Source organism: Schistocerca gregaria, chromosome 2 (genome assembly GCF_023897955.1).
Source record: "Schistocerca gregaria isolate iqSchGreg1 chromosome 2, iqSchGreg1.2, whole genome shotgun sequence".
Lineage (NCBI taxonomy): Eukaryota > Metazoa > Arthropoda > Insecta > Orthoptera > Acrididae > Schistocerca > Schistocerca gregaria.
In genome coordinates this window covers 1,054,345,722-1,054,371,453 of record NC_064921.1, presented here as the reverse complement: position 1 = coordinate 1,054,371,453, position 25,732 = coordinate 1,054,345,722, and the positions used below count along the sequence as shown (strand labels likewise).

Here is a 25,732-nt window from a genome sequence, read left to right as displayed (position 1 = left end):
ATTTACACAATTTCCGTAAATTGTGCATGCAGAGCTGACTTTCAATACCGTCGAAAAGGTTCAAAGAAGGGTAGCTCTTTCTGCACCATCGTCAAATACAGTGTACAACGGACATGATACGTGATTAAGGATGGCAGTCATTAAGACAAAGACGCTTTTCATTGCGGCAGAATCTTCTCGCGAAATTTCGATCACCAACTTTCTTCTCTGAATTCGAAAATATTCTATTGGCTGCCACTTACATAGCGAGACAATCATCAAGATTAAATAAGAGGAATCACAGCTCGTACAGAACAGTGATCATGTAGATGTAGATATACTGTCATCAGAGATCCTCAAACCAAATTAAAAAAAAACAGACTCACCCAGACGGTTGTAGGTGCTAAACCCTCTCAATATTTATTATTATTATTATTAGTTTTCATGGTTTTCGGTCATTATTTCTCCCTCAGTGCAATGTTCCTCTGTGCCTGGTATATTCTAGCAGCAGCAGAGAACTCAAAGACTCCCTGATGCAGCATTCAGATCTCCTGTTCATCAGTGAGCAATCATCATAAACGTTACGCCACTTGATTGTTAACCACATCTAATAGGAATTAGAAGTAAGTTAACACTGGATATTCTTTCTAATACACTCGTTCCACTTTGCTCTCCTGCTGACTAAGCTGTTGCTTCAGCGCTGTTATAAGATGTAACAACACCTTTTGCAGAGGACTTTGTTCGATACAATCAACAGTTCGCATGCGTTTAGTAAAAGACTACAGTTTATTGTAAAACAGTTAGGTATCATCAAAGACTGGTTACACTGCACGATCTATTTACACCCAGAATGTTAGTGAAAATCCGTTGATAGCGCGCAAATGAATCACAGAGCGAGTTAGTGAAGGCCCTAGTGCTTCAGCGTGGGATATCCCACGTTCATCACCGCCGTTAGTTTTATCTTATCGGCTGCTTGCACGCTGCTGCGCCGCGCACACGTCCCTGCTGAGGTTAAGACCAGCCTTTCCGCGACCCCCTCCCACGCCACGTCTACGCCTCCTGCCAACTCGTCTGATGTATATCAGCAGGCACTCGCCAGTTTCACATGTGCACCGCGGTTGGTGCAGTGTGTTCTTACGCTGTAGTTCGTGTTGTTACTGTTGCTAGAGCTATACTGTGCTGCCCCCTTATAAGTCTCCCTGTAACTGTTGGGAAAAGCGTGCAGGAGACACTTTGACAGAAAAGGTAAGATGCACTGGGCTACATTATACGAATATAAATCCCTGTTACTTGAGGGAAGAATAACAATGAAGTCTCTTTTTCTTTACACTGAAGTATGCGTCCAGTAGTTAAGGCTCTTAGACAATACCTGATGAAAGAAGCTTTTAAGACTCTTACGTCCTCTGTGTATTGAGAGCAACTTTATTTTCACTGATTTCAAGAAGAATTGTACATTGAATATTTTCGCGTAACTACGGACATTAATAATAGCACTATTATCATACATCAAAGCTTTGCAGAAGTGATTAATGCTTCACTTAACTAGTAAAGCGTTCTTCTGGAAGTTTTCCTGTGGAAGGAAGAAGTTTACTTAACGAGCCATCGATGATGAAGGCATTCGAGACAGAGCACAAACTTGAGTGGGTGACGAATAGGAAAGGAAATTGGATGTGTCCCATTCAAAGGAAGCATGCCAGTCTTTGTCTTAAGCAACTTACTGAAACAATATAAAGACTTAAACGTGGTAGCGGACTCTGTTGGCTGTGTAACGTACCATTATTTTCTACAGAACGTAGTATAGGAATGCTGATATAGTACGTTTCATGGTACGTTTCATGGTAATGAATTACAAGATCACAAAAGTTGCTACAGAATCCGTAAAAAAACACATTAAAAGCGTGTTCTGTCGCACCTCAATGAAAGTTATGTAATCGATTGATGCTAGACGCTTTTGTTACCAACTAGCCTTTAACAAAATGTTTCCTTCACGATTAAGAGTTTTTTTTGTAAGTTGATGTCGTGTCAAATAAATGTCTGAATGGGAAACAGATGTAAACACTGGCGAAAACTGTAACCGGTCCTCCGCAGAGTTTTACCAGCCCGTATCACGAGGTTATCACGATCGATACGTGACTTCGCTGTGTACTGGGAAACTTCCTCCCATTTCTCACGCAACTCTAATGAAGGGAAATTTTGAATTTCATCTTACTGCTACTTATTACGAAGGTTAGAACTTAAATACTGCCAACTATTTATTCACAACCGATACAAAAGAGTTACATGTTTGCACCTCTATTGTCCTTCAAAGTAGTCACCAGCGTTGTGTAGAAGCCGTTGCCAGCGATGTGGAAGGCGTAGTACACCGTTAGCGCAGCCTGTTCTGTTAATGGTGCGAATGGAGCAGCCTACTGCCTGTCGAATCTCTGGAACAGTTCTGAAGCGAATGCCACGAAGTGGTTTCTTCATCTTCGGAATCAAAGTCACAAGGACTTAAAACCAGGGAGTACGGTGGATGGTACAGTACTTCCCAGTCCCATCGACCGAACAGAGCAGCCACAGCCTGCGCTGTATACGTCCGTGCATTGTCGTGCAAAATGGTGGGTGGGTTGCGCAGAAAGTGTCGCCGCTTCTTTGGCAAAGCTGGTCGCAGGTGATGCTCCAAAAACGAACAATAATACTGTGCATTGACGGTCTGCCGTGGAGGACCGTAATGCGCTAGGCTAACACCATCACATCGAGAATCACCATAATTGTAGACCGCTCCATTCGCAACACGAACAGAACAGGCTGCGCTCACGGTATACTACGCCTTCCACATCGCTGGCAACGGGCAACGGGTTCTACACAACGCCGGTGACTACTCTGAAGGACAGTAACAGGTGCAAAAATGTGACTCTTTTGTATCGGTTGTGAATAAATAGTTGCCACTAATTAAGTTCCAACGCTCTTATATAGAGGGCAGTGCTGTACCTACTTTTTTCGGAGGGTACTTCAGTCTAGTGACTGACCTTACAGCCACATGAAGGAAAGCGCAATGAAGAGCAACGTAAGCACTGTCCCCCATTTTCTACAGTTGTTGTGGTTGTTAGACCTGATTTTGTGTTTTGTGCAGCATTTGTAAATATTTCGCGTTCAACCTAAGAAAGCGGTGAGTTTATTAAAGATATTTGAAATACAGTGCTAATGTTTGAGGTACAGAGTGAAATGTAATCTATTTTTAAAACTGTAACAATACGTGGACAGTTAAGCCATGCGTCAACCTTGAAACATAAGGTCTTTTACATAGAACAAGCGATATTTGCAAATAAACTAAGTTTGTTAAAAATTTTATGTCACGAAAATGTAAATTTGTTTTATTTTCCAATAGTTTCTATTTTAAAATGTAAGAGGGCATGCTGACTCCATTTTTTATTCTGTTCTCGATATAGGTTGAGGTATTACATGTCACGCGTATACCTCGGTCGACTTTCTCGCTTCGCTGATGCAGACTGCCTCCAGAGCACTCCGAATTATGGCATGTAACGTGGCGGCGTCCAACAAACATGTCGGTGCGTGAGAAAAAACGTGTTGTAATCTCGTTTCTAACCGCTGAATACGTACCTCGAGCTGAGATCCATAGAATAATGGCAGCTGAGTGACTGCGTCGACAACAGTAATGAGCGACGTTGGACTGTTAGAGCTCATAACAAAGGAGGCGGTGGTGCTCAGCTCAGTGTCTGTGGCAGAGCTCGGGGTGGCCCACCACGTAAGGCACCCGACTCACTCATCGGAATCTCGTTGATCAACTCATCTCAGAGGTGACACAGACACAGCTCTCAGCTGAGTGTGACATACCACGAGAACGTGTACAGTCCATCACTGCAGAAGTGTGATATAGGAAACTGTGTGCGTAAGTGGGTGCCTCAGTGTTCACTCCTGACATGAAACAGAGCAGACTGGACATCTGCGAGTTTCTTTAACGTTTTTAGCGTGAGGTTGATAGCTTCCTTGAAAAAATCGTGTCGTTTTATGACAGTTGGGTTCACCATTTTCACCCCTAAAATAAGAACACCAATAGAGTTCCGACGCAAAGGTCACCGACGGCAAAAGCATTCAAGACCACGCCATCAGTGGAAGTGAAGCTCGCAGTGTTCAATGTGTGTTGGATTTGGAATTCAGGTCTAAAGGCCCCACCACAAACTCTACGTCTACATGTACATGGATACTCTGCAAATCATAGATCCACCTTCACAATTCTTTATTATTCCAATCCCGTATAGTGAGGAAAGAACGAACATCTATATCTTTCCGTACGAGCTCTCATTTTCCTCATTTTATCGTGCTGATCGTGCCTCCCTATGAAGGTCGGTGTCAACAAAATATCTTCGCATTCGGAAGAGTAAGTTGGTGATTGGAATTTCGTGAGAACATTCCGTCACAACGACAAATGGTTTTCCTTAGGTTAGTTAGGTTTAGGTAGTTCTAAGTTCTAGGGGTCTGATGACCTCAGATGTTAAGTCTTGTTTAACATACGATTCAAATGTCTCTAAGCACTACAAGTTACTTGGCATAGTACCAGAGTGGGCTTCCTCTCACCTAACACTTGTGTGCGTTTTCATCCAGCGTGGTATGCTTGCTTTTACAACACAAATGAAGCAGCTACTCAGGTAGCAGAGTACCTGCCGAGTGCCAGGAGGGTCTTTTAGGCTAGGCGGTAGTTTGAGGTACTATGACGAACACTCGCCAGTCGATACGCGGCAAGAGAAGTAAGACCACGTTCAGAGTAAAGACACTTCGATTGTGAAAATTTCATCAGTAAATTGTCAAAGTATTCGCAACAGAGTTCCAGAATTAATTCCCTTCAGAAAAGTTCTCCGCTAAAATTATTCTTGGGACCGAGAGCTGGCTGAAACCCTAAGTGGGAAGCTCCGAGATATTTAGCGAGTTGTAGAATGTATATCGGAAACACAGATTACAGGCCATAGGAGGGGGAGTGTTCATTGCAGCTGACAAAAACATTGTCTCTATTGAGGTTGAAATTGACTGTAATAGCCAAGCTATTCGGTTGCCTGTAAGAAGTCAAGGTGAAACCAAGTTCAATGTTCGATATTCTTACCGGCAACCCGATTCTGCTGTGACAGTTCTCGAGTCATTCAAAGAAAGTACACAGCCAGTACCGCGTAAATATCCAAGTCATGCAGAACTAGCTGCAGGCGACTAACCTACCTGGTATAGACTGGGATATTTGTGGATTCACTGCTGGGCTACAGACAGTCCTGCGAAATTCTTTTCAACAAGTTTTCTGAAAACTTGTCTTGAGCAACTAGTTCGGCAGTCCACACGCAACGGGAATATCTTAGACTTTGTTGCTGCAAATAGGCCGGATGTTATCGACAATGTCATACAGAAACTGGTATTAGCGATCATGATGTCAGTATAACAACTATGGTTACAAAAATTAACAAATCAGTCAAGAAGGCCAGGAGGGTGGTTCTTGTAAAAAGAGCAGAAAAGTAATTGTTAGCATCTCACTTGCACAATGAATGGACATCACTTAGCTCCAGTAAGATGGACGTAGAGAAATTATGGGTGAACTTTCAGTAGATTGTATATCGTGGTCTGGAGAATTATGTGCCTAGTAATTGGGTTAAGAACGGAAAAGATACTTGTTTAACAACGAAATTCGAAAACTTTGTTTTACAGGACCCTCTTGATCACAGAAACTGTTACACTTCTCTATTACCAGTTTCGGCTACCGCCATCTTCAGATCTATTACAAACAAAACGATGTGTAACCAACTAAGTTCAATCTGAAGTTTTCCCGGAGTATTTACAATTTGAACAGTTCTCGGGTATCCGACAGGGTAGCGTCGTAATTTCTCCACAATATTTCGGCAGACGTACACGCTGCCATCTTCAGGCGGTTCCTGACGAATGCTGTGCTGTTCCTCTCGGCGCCCTATATATACTAGCTGTTACCCCCTCCACCTTTCCTCTGCTGGTGTCTTCGGTGCAGCCGGCGCGGCGGCTACGGGGGGTGGTGGGGGATGCGGCGCCTGGGTCTGAACTGGGGTCTGCAGGCTCCCTGCTGCCGCCGTCGGGGGCAGAAGAACACAAGTCATTGGCGTGCAAGACCTAAGGAAAAGTCGGTAGAATCCTGGGGAAACACAACGTGAAATATGTATTCCGACCCCCTGCAAAAACTTGACTCTACTGGGCTCAGTGAAAGATGACCTAGGCATTCGAAAACCAGGCGTTGCCTGTCGGTGCGGAAAATCATACATCGGGGAGACAGTCCGTACTGTAGAAGAGAGGTGCCGAGAACACAAGCGCCGTACCGAGTTACGCCAGGCCACGAAATCAGCCGTGGCTGACCATTGTATAAAGACCGGCCATACTATGGACTATGAAAAAAACAAAAATACTCTGTCAATCCTCCTACTTCTGGGACTGCGTTACTAAAGAGGCCATCGAAATCCGACTACAGGACGATCTAATTAATAAAGACAGCGGACTTCAACTTAGTCAGACTCGGAACCCTGCACTCAGCCTGGAGAGAAAGATGCGGTCCCAGAGACCGAGGACCGCCCCCGACGGCGGCAGCAGGGAGAGTGCAGACCCCAGTTCAGACCCAGGCTTGGAGGGGGTAACGGCTAGTATATATACGGCGCCGAGAGGAACAGCAGAGCTTTCGTCAGGAACCACCTGAAGATGGCAGCGCGTACGTCTGCCGAAATATTGTGGAGAAGCTACGACGCTATCCGGTCAGATACCCGAGAACTGTTCAACTAAGTTCAGTTTGCTGACGCTAAATATATAAAAGGCCTGGTGCTACACAAGAAAGGTAAAGCGTGTTTAAATGATTAACAGCTATGAATACCAGCCATACATACCATAAAATATTTTGATGTAGTATCAACGTCAAACTAAACATGTAGGTAGGTAGTAAGTGCTCATGATTATCAGAATGCGCCTGGTACTTAGACAAAGAAACTGAGGGCAGCAGAGGGCACTATAGGTGTGGTACGTGATTAACCATTATCGCAACTGTAATGGTTAAAATGTGGTATGCGTAGTCATTAATTAAAATTACTTCACATGCCAAAACGAGCGTCTGACAATGAAACATGTACTGCCATAATATACGTGAAATTAGATCCATACTTAAAATCAACATAAAAGTGCAAATACTAATAATGTGAAACTCCTAGCCTAGCAAAGTAAAACATACAATTGTGTAAAAGCCAGTATAAACAGTATAAGATTAAAATCACGTCTATAAAATAGGATCTTCCAGCATGACAAATCAACTACCGTAACAGTAAATGTAAGGTAATTAACAAAACAGTGACTATTAATTAAAAATTTTAAAAATCTATAGTCGATAATACGTTCGGAGTGGGATCTCAATGGCGGCACGTTGTGGCTTCTCGGTACGACGTTCTTGTTTTCCTCTGGCGGAACGTATACCGAAAACGCTCTTATTTTGATTATACGTATGCTCTCTAAAACGAGTCTTCAAATTCTTTCCTGTTTGGTCGATATAAAACTTGTCACATTCTTGGCAGCTGGTCTTGCTGACACCAGATTCCAAATATTTGTAACTGTTGTTGCCAGCTTGTGATGTAGGCTACAACCAGTTGTGCTTTTCGTTTGAAATCCAAATTTCATTTTCGTTTTCCTGAAAGACTTTGCAGTCCTGTCGGAAAATGCACCATTGTGCGACATAACCACAAACTGCTAGCCCTCTGGTTCAGTTGTCTCCCTGTCACAATTTTTATTTTATTTTTAGTTTCATTACATCACGATCCTTGTGTCCGTTTGCCTTTGCTACTTGTCTAATCACATACACACAACCAGATCATCGCCAGCACTTACTGTCTATCTACTTGTTTAATTTGACGTTGATATATCATAATATTTTATGGTATATATGGCTGGTATACAAAACTTTATCTTTCTTGTGTAGCACCGGGCCTTTTATAGACTTAACGTCTTTTTTTTTTTTTTTTTCTTTTTTTTTTTTTTTTTTAGCGGATCTGAAGATGGAAGTTTCGGAAACCGGTAAAAGTTTCTGTGATCAGGACGGACCTGTAAAATAAAGTGCCAAAAATGATCACCGACTCATTTTCAGACTTTGTCTTCCACTGATAAATTCGGAAAATTCTCAGGTAGTAGAGGCTGTTGCACTCTCGATTCAAAAGGGAACGCGCAGATGACAAGCAAAGTTTGGTAGAAAGTCGTTCGTCTGTAAAGATATTTGCACGAAGCTTACAACAGCTACCACCATCATACTCAGCTGAAGGTCTGACAGAGAACCGAAGAAAATTCTGGCCCTGTATAAAATCACTAAGCGGGTCTAAGACTTACATACAGTCACTTGTTAACAATGCTGGTGTGGCAGTTAATATATCGAAACGAAAGCCGCGGTTTCAAATTTAGCATTCAAGAAACCGTTTACGCAGGAGAATCGTACAAGCGTACCGTTGTCAACCATACAACAGACTCCAGTATGGACGACATAGCAACAAGCATCCCTGGAGTACTGAAACAACTGAAATAATGGGAAACAAGTAAGTGGCCAGTTCCGGACGGAACAATGCCACTCCGCCTTTACAAAGTACTCTGCGGCATTCAGCCCCTACCTAGCTTGCATATATTGCGAATCTCTCTCCCGGAGAAAAGTCTCAAGCGAGTAGAAAAAAACACAGGCGGCCTTGGTGTATAGAAAGGGCAGAATGACGAACCGAGAAGCTTATGTCCACGAACCAGCATGGTTTCAGAAAGCATCTATCATATGAAACTCAGCTCGCTCTTTTCTCACATGATATACTGCGGACTATGGCTCGGGGCAACGGGCAGATTCCCCATTTAGATTTGTGGAAGGGTTTTGAATCGAAGCTTCGTTGCAGACTTAACGACGGTACGAATATACGCTATAAGTTCCCAGATACGTTAAGGCTCGAAGACTTCTTGACTAAAGGAACCCAGTACGTTGTCCTCGCCGTCTTAGTGTTGAGAGACAAGGATATTTATTATAAGGAGGCCGCATGGAAGTGTAACAGGAGCACTGTTATTCTTTACAAACATAAATGATTTGATGGACAGGGTGTTTGCTGGATGCAATTTGACTTAAACAAAATTTGTAATTGGTATAATGAATGGCAGCTATCTCCAAATGTAGGAAAATGTAAGTTAATGAGGATAATTAGGAAAAACGAGCCCGTAATGTTTGGATAAAGCATTAGTAGTGCCCTGCTTGACGTAGTCACGTCGTTTAAATATCTGGGAATTACGTTGCAAAGTGATATGAAATGGAACAGCCATGTTAGGATTGTGGTAGGGAAGGTGAATTGTCGACTTCGGCTAACTGGGAGAATTTTGGGAATGTGTAGTTCACCTGTAAAGGAGACCGCGTATAGGAAGCTGGTGCGTCCTATTTTTGACTTCTGCTTGAATGTTTCGGATCCGTACCAAGTCGTACTAAAGGAAGACACCCAGGCAGTTCTGAGGCGGGCTGCCCGATTTGTTGTCGGTAGCTTCGAACAGTGCTCAGGTGCTACGGAGATGCTTCGGGAAATTCAATGGGAGCACCTGGAGGGAAGGGGAAGAAAGCTATTGAGATAATTTTGAAGGACCGGCATTTGAAGCTGACTTAATAACGATTCTACTGCCTCCAACATTCAATGCGAGTGAAGACCACGAAAATACGAGTCATTTGGGCTCATACGGAGGCAAATAGAAGCTGTTTTTTCCTCACTATCTATGCAATTGGAACAGGGAAGAAAATGGCTGGCGGTGGCACAGGGTATCCTCCGCCATGCACCGTACGGTGGCTTTCGGGGAATGTATGCAAATGTAGATGTAGATAAGAACTTTTCCATTTAGGATAACAGAATGTTTTATATTTTATTTCGGTATATTTTGAGCCACGTTTTTGTTTCCTTTTGTGGGTATAGAAGCATTTTGTTGCTGTTACGTTGATACGCACATATCTCATTCGTGAGATTCCACCGTGGTACACAAGTGTTGATATTATATATTTTTGATGCGAAAGATTTCCGCTATTCTATTGTGTTTTGTCCATATCACTTACGGCTACACTAACGTATCTCTTCAGTTAAATATTGTGATACATTTTCTCTGTAGTACCAACGTAGAAATCCTTGTCACTTTGTGCAAACTTCCTGTTTGATTATCTTTCAGATACGAAGATGATTGAAGTTTTCCAACCGAAACTATTTATTTTATTATTGTTATCTAACTGCGATCTAGACAAGTTTCGTACAAATTTTAAAAAAAGAATTTGAATAGTAGAAATATGTTTGAGGTCGCTTCTCTCCATCCTGACAATGTCACTTAGTAATTAGAAATTTTTGGTCTTCTGTGTAAGTTTAAATTTATGCCAATTTCCTTTCTTCATTGAGATAATAAAGACTATTGTGAATTTGGATTAATATTTTTGATGCACACTGCATATTGTACTACCCACCACCTACGCCTTTGGGTAACTAACCTGTATGAGTACATAGATGCCCAATGAGGACTAAACTATGATTTATTACAAAGGTTTTTAATTAATCGTAAATAATGACTCTACAGACTTCAAAAGGATGGTGGAATAATGACAATGAAATTTAATTTTGTGAGCCGATAAGATACGTATGTAATGAAAGTCGAAGTTACATAAGTTCTGTTGTTTGTTATAAGTCGGCACACAAAACGAGTGCGGTAGTTGGACTGAAATACAGGTACAACACGAACATGTTTAATAACATTCTAATCACTGACAAATTGACACAAGAATATGAAAGAGGTACCAGAAAATAAGGCTGGCGTAAATTCAAGACAAGGAACTGAATAGTTAGGTTACTACATTATTAGCACACTGAACAGTTTCTGCGATTTGATGACAGTGATTTCCAAAAGTTGAGTCCGAAAAATTAGGCAGGCCAGAAGGGTGTCTTTCTCCTGTACATTAACACTCTAAGGTTTACTGAGTACATTGTGACCTGCACAAGACGAAGCCGACTGTACATGTAACCTTTTTTTAGAACAACAATCAGCAGGTTGCGTTGTCCGCCAGCGCTGGTGTCAGTGGCCACTGCATCGGCTGTTATGCCTCTGAATTCCAAAAGGCTATCTAAGGCAAACTCTCCGTCATGCTCCAGTTGGAGCTGCAAAATAAAATGGCTACTTCTCACACCGAATTCTGGGAGCAGAATTCAAAGTGTTCCTCTCAGTAGCGGCGGACGAAGTGTCCTTAGTTCGTCCTGTCTTCCCTCCCAACATCCGCTACTTCTTCGGGAGACAGTGCTAGCCTCTCATGAGCAGTCATCCAATGACACCTGTCAATTCTCTTGGAGCGTCCTCCCACTTTTCAGTAATTTTCCACAAGTACTACATCAGACCTGGATGACTAATGAAATTCCCGGCTTTTTGCGACCAGAAGCCTACAATGGAAGAAACCAATTTATTTTGGCTCTGTCCTGTCAGAGACTCAAAGGAGCGCGGTATTGTGTTACAGCACGTTTCCCACAACCCTTCTGAGATTCGTGTCTGTTTTATGTATATGAGGGGCCAGCTACAGCTGGTTTTGGGATGAAAAAGTTGCAGTCTCATCTCACACCTCGCCTGCGTTGTTGTTCCGAGAGTATAGAGCCATAAATAGCTGTATCTTTCACAGAGCGTGCCACCGGAATATTGCTCTCCTACTGGAGGATTAATGTCGTCTTCTCTGCATTCTCCGCCCAAGGCCCGTAGCTGCCCGCCTTCTGGAACCATTACTGTACTTTGCAACGCCCTCACCGCATAAAAACGCCTTAGGAACACGGGGGCGGCAGCCACCTCGTGCAGGATTGCAAAGACTCCTCTGCGGCCGTCCACACCTGCCGTCTGCATTTTGTCGGCTTCGGGTGGGCGTGGCCTCATCGTGCCTCGGTTGCTCAGATGGCCGGTAGCTCAGCGTGTTCGGTCAGAGGGTTAGCTGCCCTCTGTAATAAAAAAAACTGAGTTAATGGATCAACAACGAACTTAAAATGGTGTCTTACGACATCCGCCCCGAGCAGGCGCAACGAACAAAAGCGAACAGAGTGAGATTAAAAAAAAGAAAAAAAAAGTGGTCAGCCGGACAGAATGCCAATCCTAAGGACCCGAGTTCGATTCCCGGCCGGGTCGAAGTTTTCTACGCTCAGGGACTGGGTGTTGTGTTACCCTAATATCATCATTTCATCCCTGTCGACACGCAAGTCGCCGAAGTGGCGTCAAATCGAAAGACTTGCACCAGGCGAGCGGTCTGCGCGACGGGAGGCCCTCGTCACACGGCGTTATTATTTATCGTGCCCAGTAGACCCAGCACCCTTCGGTGGATGCTAACCTACCTCACATCAGCGTCACAACCCAATTACGTTAAAGGCGCCCTTCGCCTACTTCGATCTGCTGTCTGTGAAAATGCCAGCTGAGCCAAAAGCAGTTCTCAAGAAATGAAACGCCTACAATCACTTCAAGTACTGGCAATCACTGTCGGATAATCTGCAACAAAAATAAACGAATGTGCTATTTGTAAAACATATCAATTGGATCTATATTTCACGTATATAATTTGCATCAATTATCAGTAATGTGAAAGTCGACGACACCAACAGTTTCGCCACCTTTCAGTACTAACAAGGAGTCAGTTTGTGCTTATGTAACAGTGGGTGTCAGGTGTGTCAGAATAATTTATGCTCACTAAGCTACAGAGTACTGGTAAGGCTGTGTCCACTACGTTGTTATGGCTACTGAGTGAACGTCGTCATAATCTTGATATGTTGCAAGGAGAAACAGAGTGAAGTTTTTGTTACCAGAGTGCTTTCGAACCCTTGTAAATGTCGATGTACGCTGGAGCAGGCTAACGCCGCAGTGTTTCGCACACTTTGTTCCAGAGGATGGTCCCGGACTGGTGGACTCTGTTCACGTCGGCGGTGGCTGGCCTGCTGGTGCTGGCCGCCTTCCGCTGGTACCGCTACCACACGCACTTTGCGCGTCGCGGCCTGCCCTACGCACCGCCGCTGCCCTTCGTCGGAAACATGCTGGACATGGCGTTCGGCTGGAAGTCTCGCACAGATCTCTTGATCGCACTGTACAACAAGTTCCGAAAACATCAGTACGCAGGGGTCTACTTCTTCGGGACGCCCTTCGTCATGGTGACGGATCCAGAGATCATTCGTACCATTACCGTGAAGGATTTTGATCACTTTACCGACCACAATGATATGATCAACGCTGACAGGAACGACAACCTGCTGCAGAAGATGTTAATCTCCTTGAACGGTAAAATTAATAATGACAATTCCTTTCTTTCAGTTTCCATCGTTAATAACAATAACTTCCACTGCTGCGAAAGTTTTCGTGTCCTATAAACTGAAGTGACAGTAAGCCAGAACTCTTTCCCGCTGGTGTAGACTTAGAAAAACATACTCAGCAGACGATTTGGGTGGGATTCGGTTAATGAAAAGGGGACATACAATACAAGGTTTATTTCCCCATAACAATTAATTAATTGTAACCAATTAAACTATGGTTTACAAATTGCAGTGGCACAAACAATCAAACTGCTTGCAATATGAGGTCATAAAAATATGAAATGTGAACAGAGAAACTTATTTGTGTCGTTTGAATCACTGCCAGACAAACTTTACAATTTGATGAACCATGGACCTTGCCGTTGGTGGGGAGGCTTGCGTGCCTCAGCGATACAGATAGCCGTACCGTAGGTGCAACCACAACGGAGGGGTATCTGTTGAGAGGCCAGACAAATATGTGGTTCCTGAAGAGGGGCAGCAGCCTTTTCAGTAGTTGCGGGGGCAACAGTCTGGATGAATGACTGATCTGTCATTGTAACACTAACCAAAACGGCCTTGCTGTGCTGGTACTGCGAACGGCTGAAATCAAGGGGAAACTACGGCCGTAATTTTTCCCGAGGGCATACAGCTCTGCTGTATGATTAAATGATGTTGTCGTCCTCTTGGATAAACTATTCCGGAGGTAAAATAGTCCCCCATTGGGATCTCCGGGCGGGGACTACTCAAGAGGATGTCGTTATCAGGAGAAAGAAAACTGGCGTTCTACGGATCGGAGCGTGGAATGTCACATCACTTAATCGGGCAGGTAGGATAGAAAATTTAAAAAGGGAAATGGATAGGTGAAAGTTAGATGTAGTGGGAATTAGTGAAGTTCGGTGGCAGGCGGAACTAGACTTCTGGTCAGGAGACTACAGGGTTATAAACACAAAGTCAAATAGGGGTAACGCAGGAGTAGGTTTAATAATGAATAGGAAAATTGAAATGCGGGTAAGCTACTACAAACAGCATAGTGAACGCTTTATTGTGGCCAAGATAGATACGAAGCCCACACCTACTACAGTAGTACAAGTTTATATCCCAACTAGCTCTGCAGATGACGAAGAAATTGAAGATATGTATGATGATATAAAAATGGCTCTGAGCACTATGGGACTTAACATCTGTGGTCATCAATCCCCTAGAACTTAGAACTACTTAAACCTAACTAACCTAAGGACATCACACACATCCATGCTCGAGGCAGGATTCGAACCTGCGACCGTAGAAGTCGCGCGGTCCCGGACTGAGCGCCTTAACCACGAGACCACCGCGGCCGGCGATGAAATAAAAGAAATTACTCAGATAGTGAAACGTGACGACAATTTAATAGTCATCGGTGACTGGAATTAGGTAGTAGGAAAAGGGAGAGAAGGAGACGCAGTAGGGGAATATTGTTTCGGTCTAAGAAATGAAAGAGGAAGCCGCCTGGTAGAATTTTTCATAGAGCACAACTTAATCATAGCTAACACTTGGTTTCAGAATCATGAAAGAAGGTTGTATACATGGAAGAACCCTGGATATACTAAAATGTATCAGATAGATTATATAATGGTAAGACAGAGATTTAGGAACCAGGTTTTAAATTGTAAGACATTTCCAGGGGCAGATGTGGACTCTGACCACAATCTGTTGGTTATGAGCTATCGATTAAAACTGAAGAAACTGCAAAAAGGTGGGAATTTAAGGAGATGGGACCTGGATAAACTAAAAGAACCAGAGGTTGTACGGAGTTTCAAGGAGAGCATAAGGGAGCAAATGACAGGAATGGGGGAAAGAAATACAATAGAAGAAGAATGGGTAGCTTTGAGGGATGAAGTAGTGAAGGCAGCAGAGGATCAAGTAGGTAAAAAGACGAGGGCTAGTAGAAATCCTTGGGTAACAGAAGAAATATTGAATTTAATTGATGAAAGGAGAAAATATAAAAATGCAGTAAATGAAGCAGGCAAAAAGGAATACAAACGTCTCAAAAATGACATCGACAGGAAGTGCAAAATGGCTAAGCAGGGATGGCTAGAGAACAAATGTAAGGATGTAGAGGCTTATCTCACTAGGTGTGCGATAGATACTGCCTACAGGAAAATTAAAGAGACCTTTGGAGAAAAGAGGACCACTTGTATGAATATTAAGAGCTCAGATGGAAACCCAGTTCTAACCAAAGAAGGGAAAGCAGAAAGGTGGTAGGAGTATATAGAGGGTCTATACAAGGGTGATGTACTTGAGGACAATATTACGGAAATGGAAGAAGAGGTAGATGAAGATGAAATGGGAGATACGATACTGCGTGAAGAGTTTGACAGAGCACTGAAAGACCTGAGTCGAAACAAGGCCCCTGGAGTAGAAAACATTCCATTGGAACTACTGACGGCCTTGGGAGAGCCAGTCCTGACAAAACTCTACCATCTGGTGAGCAAGATGTATGTTGTTGTTGTTGTCTTCAGTCCTGAGACTGGTTTGATGCAGCTCTCCATGCTACTCTATCCTGTGCAAGCTACTTCATCTCCCAGTACCTACTGCAACCTACATCCTTCTGAATCTGCTTAGTGTACTGATCTCTCGGTCTCCCTCTACGATTTTTACCCTCCACGCTGCCCTCCAATGCTAAATTTGTGATCCCTTGATGCCTCAAAACATGTCCTACCAACCGATCCCTTCTTCTAGTCAAGTTGTGCCACAAACTTCTCTTCTCCCCAATCCTATTCAATACCTCCTCATTAGTTACGTGATCTATCCACCTTATCTTCAGTATTCTTCTGTAGCACCACATTTCGAAAGCTTCTATTCTCTTCTTGTCCAAACAAGTTATCGTCCATGTTTCACTTCCATACATGGCTACACTCCAAACAAATACTTTCAGAAACGACTTCCTGATACATAAATCTATATTTGATGTTAACAAATTTCTCTTCTTCAGAAACGCTTTCCTTGCCATTGCCAGTCTACATTTTATATCCTCTCTACTTCGACCATCATCAGTTATTTTACTTCCTAAATAGCAAAACTCCTTTACTACTTTAAGTGTCTCATTTCCTAATCTAATTCCCTCAGCATCACCCGATTTAATTTGACTACATTCCATTATCCTCGTTTTGCTTTTGTTAATGTTCATCTTATATCCTCCTTTCAAGACACTGTCCATTCCGTTCAACTGCTCTTCCAAGTCCTTTGCCGTCTCTGACAGAATTACAATGTCATCGGCGAACCTCAAAGTTTTTACTTCGTCTCTATGAATTTTAATACCTACTCCAAATTTTTCTTTTGTTTCCTTTACTGCTTGCTCAATATACAGATTGAATAACATTGGGGAGAGGCTACAACCCTGTCTCACTCCTTTCCCAACCACTGCTTCCCTTTCATGCCCCTCGACTCTTATTACTGCCATCTGGTTTCTGTACAAATTATAAATAGCCTTTCGCTCCCTGTATTTTACCCCTGCCACCTTTAGAATTTGAAAAAGAGTATTCCAGTCAACATTGTCAAAAGCTTTCTCTAAGTCTACAAATGCTAGAAACGTAGGTTTGCCTTTTCTTAATCTTTCTTCTAAGATAAGTCGTAAGGTCAGTATTGCCTCACGTGTTCCAACATTTCGACGGAATCCAAACTGATCCTCCCCGAGGTCTGCATCTACCAGTTTTTCCATTCGTCTGTAAAGAATTCGCGTTAGTATTTTGCAGCCGTGGCTTATTAAACTGATAGTTCGGTAATTTTCACATCTGTCAGCACCTGCTTTCTTTGGGATTGGAATTATTATATTCTTCTTGAAGTCTGAGGGTATTTCACCTGTCTCATACATCTTGCTCACCAGCTGGTAGAGTTTTGTCAGGACTGGCTCTCCCAAGGCCGTCAGTAGTTCTAATGGAATGTTGTCTACTCCGGGGGCCTTGTTTCGACTCAGGTCTTTCAGTGCTAAGATGTATGAGACAGGCGAAATACCCTCAGACTTCAAGAAGAATATAATAATTCCAATCCCAAAGAAAGCAGGTGTTGACAGATGTGAAAATTATCGAACAATCAGTCTAATAAGCCACAGCTGCAAAATACTAACACGAATTCTTTACAGACGCATGGAAAAACTAGTAGAAGCCGACCTCAGGGAAGATCAGTTTGGATTCCGTAGAAATACTGCAACGCGTGAGGCAATACTGACCTTACGATTTATCTTAGAAGAAGGAATAAGAAAAGGCAAACCTACGTTTATAGCATTTGTAGACGTAGAGAAAGCTTTTGACAATGTTGACTGGAATACTCTCTTTCAAATTCTAAAGGTGGCAGGGGTAAAATACAGGGAGTGAAAGGTTACTTACAATTTGTACAGAAACCAGATGGCAGTTATATGAGTCGAGGGACATGAAAGGGAACACTAGTTGTGAAGGGAGTAATACAGGGTTGTAGCCTGTCTCCGATTTTATTCAATCTGTATATTGAGCAACCAGTAAAGGAAACAAAAGAAAAATTCGGAGTTGGTATTAAAATCCATGGAGAAGAAATAAAAACTTTGAGGTTCACCGATGACATCGTAATTCTGTCAGAGACAGCAAAGGACTTGGAAGAGCAATTGAACGGAATGGACAGTGTCTTGAAAGGAGGGTATAAGATGAACATCAACAATAGCAAAACGAGGATAATGGAATGTAGTCGGATTAAGTCGGGTGATGCTGAGGGAATTAGATTAGGAAATGAGACACTTAAAGTAGTAAAGGAGTTTTGCTATTTGGGGAGGAAAATAACCGATGATGGTCGAAGTAGAGAGGATATAAAATGTAGACTGGCAACAGCAAGGAAAGCGTTTCTGAGGAAGAGAAATTTGTTAACATCGAGTATAGATTTAAGTGTCAGGAAGTTATTTCTGAAAGTATTTGTAAGAAGTGTAGCCATGTATGGAAGTGAAACATCGACGATAAATAGTTTGGACAAGAAGAGAATAGAAGCTTTGGAAATGTGGTGCTACAGAAGAATACTGAAGATTAGATGGGTGGATCACATAACTATTGAATCGGATTGGGGAGAAGAGAAGTTTGTGGCACAACTTGACCAGAAGAATGGATCGGTTGGTAGAACATGTTCTGAGGCACCATGGGATCACCAATTTAGTATTGGAGTGCAGCGTGGAGGGTAAAATTCGTAGAGGGAGACCAAGAGATCAATACATTAAGCAGATTCAGAAGGATGTAGGTTGCAGTAGGTACTGGGGGATAAAGAAGCTTGCACAGGATAGAGTAGCATGGTGAGCTGCATCAAACCAGTCTCAGGACTGAAGACCACGACAAGAACAACAACAAATTTGACAAATAATCGGTGTGCATTAAACTATATACTTTCACTTATACAGTAAAATTTTTAAATGTCAACCACAAATATATAATTTACAATTAAATTTTCAGTTGAAGTTACTCCTTCCTATACCTTCTGTAAAAGAGTGATAAAGTTTTCAACAGGTATCTCTGCTAAAAATGCCCAAAATCCTTAACACCACAAGACGTACGTGAGTAAATATATGTACGGCAAGGCCCCACATTAACAGCGCAAACACATACAGACTTTCGCCAACATGGGCCGCTTGTCGGTCAAGACATGTTACGACTACAGCAGCGGGCAAACTTACATAGGTAATAACACAGGCCACCTTGCAATCTTGCCAAAATTAGTTTACACGAAGGAGGTAGCAGTGGGGGAGGGGTAAACACAATAAATACCATACGCAAGTGCACTTGCCGACCCTACTACTAAAAATACAGTACAAAAAGTTCTCAATTAATGACAAATCCGGGATATGCCCGGCAATATTGCACCTGAGCTCTAGTAGCCAAAATAAGGTTGACAGATACCAAAGTCTCACATCATCTTATGACTAACTGGATCAACAAATAAATAAGAGTAAAAGAACAAGTAAATGGCAATGCTCAAGAATTTAAATAAGATTAAGTACACACGAGGCTAAAATCAATTGCTAGCACCTTGGACATCGTCTTAGGCTTAACTGACACTACAAATAAAGGTAAAAGGACAGACAAATGACAATGCCCAGCAATTTAAATAAAATAAGTGAGCACAAGTCTAAAAGCAATTGCTAGCAACTTAACAAGCACACATAAAAATATCAGACTGCTGCCACATCACATAACGGAACAGGCGCGCGCGCAGCCCCCAGCAGGCCAGAAAACCAACAACTCACACTCCAGCAACCGAGCCGGCCTGGCCACAGCCATTTCAACTCAGAGTCAGGGCGCGTGAGCACACCGGGTCCACGTAAGACACACGCTGCCAAATAATCCCCGCCAACAGATACGGCTGCCCCCCGGGCGGGAAAACGGGGGCGACGACCGGGTACACACCAGCAGAAAACTCGACACTCAGACTCCGGCTAAAATGAAATCACGCAGAAAATATAAACAGCAGAAACGAACCCTGCCACGCAGACCGGACAGAGCCAACACACATCAGAACTGCCCTGCAGTCCTTACAACTGCTGAGTGCGGAAACCCGAGCCATACCGTGGCACCCTTTTCAGAGGCGGAGAACCTCGATCGATCTCGTGCGGGGATCCGTCAGTTGTCCACTGCACCACGTCACCGACACGCCACACTACCCAATGCCCAAATCAACGGGGCCCGCCAACAACGAGACCACACCTCCGTGCCGGGGCGGAAGGCAAAACAGCGCCAGCTCGGTGCGAATCCAACCCCTGCGAAAAACGCTCCGGAGGGCAGCAGCCGCCTCAGCGCCTGCGCAGGCCGAACCACACGCAAACAGAAATAAAATTCGCATTCCATAGTGCCGGACACGCAACGCGCCAGAGAAATGGCACACATACTGGACAGCTTTTCATCGTGATCCGGGCGAGGGTGTTGCCTAGGGTTGGTTGACAGTCTGTGCTGCAAGAAAAAACACCAATTCGGCCAGGTGTGAGGGAGTCTTGAAAAGGTGTCTTCAAGTCCCTTTAGTAATGCGCTGGTGAGTTAAAGACCAAGAATGGAGAGTACAACAGTATTACAATTATTCAGATAGGCCTGAAAAATCAGGACTACTTTTCTGACGGATGACGCCTACAGCTGGCAATCAATATGTGTACCAGATGCCACGTTCGAGCAAGAAGTGTCATGTGCAAGCACAGAGACAGTGATAACCGTTCAGAATAATTAGTGGTGTTCACCCAAGGACGTTATGTAGGCACCTTTTCCAGGAATTAGGTATGTTAACTGCACCATCAGAGTACATATATTCGCTAATGAAATTCGTTACAGATAATCCATCCCCATTCACGAAGAAGAGTGATGTTCATGCGCACAACACTAGAGGGAAAAATGACCTTTCCTATTCGTTATTGAAGCTGTCAGTTGTTCAAAAACGAGTACATTATTCAGCAACAAAAAATCTTTGATCTTTCGCCCAACAACATAAAGCGTTTGGCAGATAGCAGATCTAGTTTTAAATATAGTTTAAAATCATTTCTTTTGGACAACTCCTTCTACTCCATGGACAAGTTTCTGTTTCAGAAATGGTAAAAAAATGTAATTGCATGTGTAAAACTAAAAATTTCAGTAATATTAATATTAGCACTATTCATGTGTGTGTGTCTGTATATATATCTTGTAATCTGACTTATTCCACACAATATCGATAAAATAATCGGGAAAATGATCTATAGAACATAGCCTAACTTAAACTAAACTAAAACTAAACTTCCGACATTTTATACAGGGCGATTCAGAGATAAACTTTCAGGGATTATGGAGGAGGATAAATGTATAAATTTGAGTCAACGACCAAGTCGAAAGTTATAAGCGAAAATCATTCATACGTGTGACAGTGAACTACATATAGCGGTGCAGTTGTTGCTAAGATCGTAGCGTACGAGTATTTCAGAGGTGGTAGTATGGACAGAAACGGGGAAAAATTCCTAGTAACCATGGGCTTACCTTAACGGCTATGAGCTCTTATTAATCTTCGATACTGTGAAATATCTCGTCTACTGCAAGTTCTTTCCTTCCCATATTTGCGATGGCGGTGGTATAGACCAAAACAAAGGACAATTGATCAGTAAATATGAGTTCTAAGATGAATACCTTAAGAGCTACGGGCTCTAGATCAGTAAAAGGGAAGTTTTTCATAGTACCGAAAATGAAAAAGTGTTTTAAATCTGAGGGTATGCATTTTGGTGCCCATGTTTAGTAGCCTTTTTTCTGTTTTCATCCCCACTACCACCTCGGAAAGTCGCCCACACCAGTCTCAGCTACAGCACTACCGGTACATGTATTCCACTGGCCGCGGTATCAGAACTGTTTGCGCTTATAACTTTCAACTCTGTAGTTTCTAGACCACGGTCCACTACCTCAGATTCATACATTTACCCTTCTGTATCACAGAATCACCCTACAGAATCAGACGTACTTCTTCCGAAGACTGAGTGACCCATTAATTCGGCGTAAGTTCCCTGTGTGGTGTCACCGCCAGACACCACACTTGCTAGGTGGTAGCCTTTAAATCGGCCGCGGTCCGTTAGTATAAGTCGGACCCGCGTGTCGCCACTATCAGTGATTGCAGACCGAGCGCCGCCAAACGGCAGGTCTAGAGAGACTTCCTAGCACTCGCCCCAGTTGTACAGCCGACTTTGCTAGCGATGGTTCACTGACAAATTGCGCTCTCATTTGCCGAGACGATAGTTAGCATAGCCTTCAGGTACGTTATTTGCTACGACCTAGCAAGGCGCCAGTATCCGTACTATTGATATTGTGAATCATGTACCATAAAGAGCGACGTTCTCCATGAATGGATTAAAGTTAAGTATTCCACCAGCTACGTCCATTTTTCTCAATTCTAATTCCCTTGTCATGTACCAGACATCACGCCAACCTGCCTGAGCTGAGACGCGTGCATTTCGGCCTCCTTTAGAAAAACACGGTTGGCTCTCCTGCCAACCACAACACCCTGAGTTTACACGAGCATCGGACACTGAAGATAAACTATCTGGCCAAATGCAGTCTGGATTCTAAGCTGTTCTCCGAGTGACCCGAGGCTGAGAAAACTTGGGACTGAGAGCTTAGTGCGTAACTGAGACGCTGTTCAGAAAGTGTCTGATTGACCTTGACTACTGTGTCTTGTGGTTCTGCCAAATTTCTTCAACCTCGCCTGTCCCTGGCGTGGCGTAATGTCGAATGCTCCTTGCTTTTCATTGTTATCCTTCTGACCTTGTATGTTGCACAGGCCGAGCAAAGGGAGGGATCTGCTATTTGCCTTAGTGTATCTTGTCTAATTCTAGGCATTTCCTTGGCTTCCAGTGGCGCAGTGTATCCCACAAGTTTTCTCTTTTTATCGTAGCAAACGCTTTCTCACCAGAGTGGTATATTTGTTCTGCTCGCTATGCGGAGTTCGTTCGTATGTAGCTCAGAGTACATCGGATCATTTAGCTAGCTGCAGACCCTTTTGTCTGAGCAAACTCTCCCCCATTGTCTGATATCTTATTACGCCTGTCAATGCTATCCCAGGCGTCGGTATGCATCGTCCACGTGGCGTTATGCAACCCCGATGAGTCAGTCTTTCCTTGTAATTCTGTCGCATCTTAAACCCATTTATTGCCCAAAGACTTTACTGATTCTGTACTGATTATTTACACTTTTATTTCCTAAGGTCCTCACTTCTGTACCAGTAATCGATGGAATGAGACTGGAAGGCTGGATATCAATTTTGACAATGTTAATTTGATATACTTTTTGTTTATTCAATTCAGAGACAAAAGTTTGATGTAAATCAAATGGTGATACTGCAGTGCCTGTGTTGTTCTGAATTACGATGCAAAGTTCCTTTGGACACACAAGGGTGCAGTCCGGGCACGAGTACCGGTCCAACTCAAATTTTCATTGTCGTTCCATTCTACACATGATGGTTGTCAATATTCAGAAATGCGAATACAGTTGATGGAAATCAACGGGGATTGGCGCATGACACCCGCTTGTTGGTCGGTATGCGTAAGGCTTGTTACCCAGAAAAAAAATAGCCCGCAGCTCGTGGTCTAGTGTCTAGCGTGGCTGCCTCTGGGTCCTCACGGAGTCCCGGGTTCGAATCCCGGCCGGGTTGGGGACTTTATCTGCCCTGGAACTGGGTGTTTGTGTTGTCCTCATCACTTCATCATCATCATTCGTGACAGTGGCTTGCTTGGATTGAGAAAAAATTGGACTGTGTACAAACTGGAACTTTGCATGGGCGCTGATGACCGAGCAGTTTAGTGCCACACAGACCATTCATCATCATCGTCGTCGTCGTCGTCACCCAGCAACTACTACAGGGCCTTGGACAAAAGAATGCAGATTTACAGTATCGTCCCTCGGCGTAGGGGATTAAAACATGATCAAAAAGTGATTGGCCCCTGAGGGTTCGGGGGTTAGAATAGGCCCGCGGTATTCCTGCCTGTCGTAAGAGGCGACTAAAAGGAGTCTCAAACTTTTCGGCCTTATATGATGGTCCCCTGTTGCGTTGACCTCCATCTCTCAAAATTTTCCGAAGAGCGAGCCGATTGGGGAAGGGCGCCTTACTTGGTGCATTGTGTCCATCCTGCGATCAGACCTTTCGCCAGCTTATACACAGTTGAACTGCAGTCCTGTCCGCTCTCCATCTCTTGGGCATGACTCTGTTTCTGCGTGCAGATTACACCTTGCACTGTTCAGTGCCTCTTTCTGCACCGACGGCGACCTTGGACCACATGTTACCTAACATTCAGCACGGTTGTGGTGGGGCCGCCATGTACCCTGTTGGTTGTAGCCCCCTGACAACACAGGGATCGCTCTACTGATGCCTGCGCCGTTAACTCCCCACGTATGCCAAGGAGTAGATGCCTGTCCTCCTGGGGTATCGGGACTCCCGGCAACGGCCATCCTGCCAGGTGGCTCTTGCCGTGGCTGGGTGGCACCTGTGGGGAGGGCCCTTGGTCGGAGTAGGTGGCATCAGGGCGGATGACCCGCAATGAAGCGTGGTACATCCTCTCTCGCTGGTGGCCAGCCGCCAGCAGTCTCTAAGCGTTCTCGGGCTCAGTTTAACGCTCAGAAGTACGATCCGAAAACGTTCCCCTCCCTGGCCACACCGTGGGAGGAACGTAAGTCTCAGGATGGCAGTAGCAGTTATTCGCCCCGCTTCTTAGTTTGTACGAGGGTTGATGGGGAGTCTTTTCCCTCCACAAAGCCTCAGTTATTCGTCGAGCATTTAGAGGACAAGTTTGGGGAGGTGGAGGGCTTGTCAAAAATGCGCTCTGGGTCAGTCCTGATACAAACGGCATCCTCTGCCCAGTCACGACGGTTACTCGCTTGTGAGAAGTTGGGGGATGTTGCCGTTACGATCACACCCCATAAGAGTTTAAATATGGTCCAGGGAGTTATTTACCATAGGGATCTTCTTTTGCAGTCTGATGAAGAGCTGCGCGCCAATTTAGAGCGCCGAGGTGTACATTTCGTCCGGCGCGTTCATCGGGGTCCGAAGAAAAATCAGATTGCTACCAGTGCCTTCATCTTGGCCTTCGAAGGGGATACATTACCGGAAAAAGTCAAGGTGATGCTCTACCGATGTGACGTTAAGCCCTATATCCCTGCCCCGATGCGGTGCTTTAAGTGCTGGAAGTTCGGCCATATGTCTTCTCGCTGCACTTCCAGCCTCACATGTCGAGATTGCGGACGCCCATCACATCCCAATACTCCATGTGCCCCGCCTCCCATCTGTGTCAACTGCGGGGAGCACCATTCACCTTGCTCGCCAGACTGCCGAATTTTCCAGAAAGAGCGTAAAATCGTGGAATACAAGACCCTGGACCGACTAACCTATACTGAGGCCAAGAGGAAATACGACCGACTCCATCCTGTGAGAATGACATCTTCCTACGCTGCTGCTACAACACCTGTGCTAGCCCCATCTGTTTCTCCAATTGTGGCCGGATCGACGAGTAGTACAACTCCTTCTGCCCCCTCGCCAGTGGGGGGCTCTACCCACCGGGTTGCTCCTGCGCCACCTACCTCAGGAGCAACACCATCCCACCCATCGGGGACGTCCGTCCCCACTTCTAAGCCGGAGAAGTGTCCAACTTATTCGGCTTCTCACGCTCGCAAGGGGTCCCTTGGGTCCCTCTCTTCCCAGGTTTCCGCCAGCGAGAAGCCTGACGACTGACAATGGCGTAAGTGCCCGCAATCAGCTGGAGACTGAATCGGTGAAGCCCTCCCGGTCGGTGCGACCCAAGGAACGGCGTGAGAAACCCAAGAAGAGCTCTCAGCCCAAGGAACTCGCGGTGGCAGCCATCCCACCGCAACTTTCCAGCTCTGCATCTGAGGATGCGGTGGAGATTCTGGCGTCCGCTTAGGACCTCGATCTCGCCGGTCCATCAGACGCCATGGGAAGCACTATCACAGGTGCTAAATCGGAGG

The 25,732-nt window shown here is 44.3% G+C and overlaps 1 protein-coding gene across 2 annotated transcripts in view; it reads left to right on the top strand.

Annotated features, from left to right (window-relative positions):
* The first annotated feature begins 1,065 nt into the window (after positions 1-1,065).
* Positions 1,066-25,732, top strand: part of LOC126335586 (cytochrome P450 9e2-like) — a 142,740-nt gene continuing 118,073 nt past the window's right edge. Inside the window, exons 1-2 of one of the 2 annotated variants that reach the window (XM_049999022.1) lie at positions 1,066-1,224; positions 12,882-13,269. In XM_049999022.1, coding sequence (XP_049854979.1) covers positions 12,885-13,269 — 385 coding nt within the window. In that variant the 5' untranslated portion in view covers positions 1,066-1,224; positions 12,882-12,884. The remainder of the gene's footprint in view (positions 1,225-12,881; positions 13,270-25,732) is intronic. The other variant, XM_049999021.1, reaches the window with a different exon arrangement.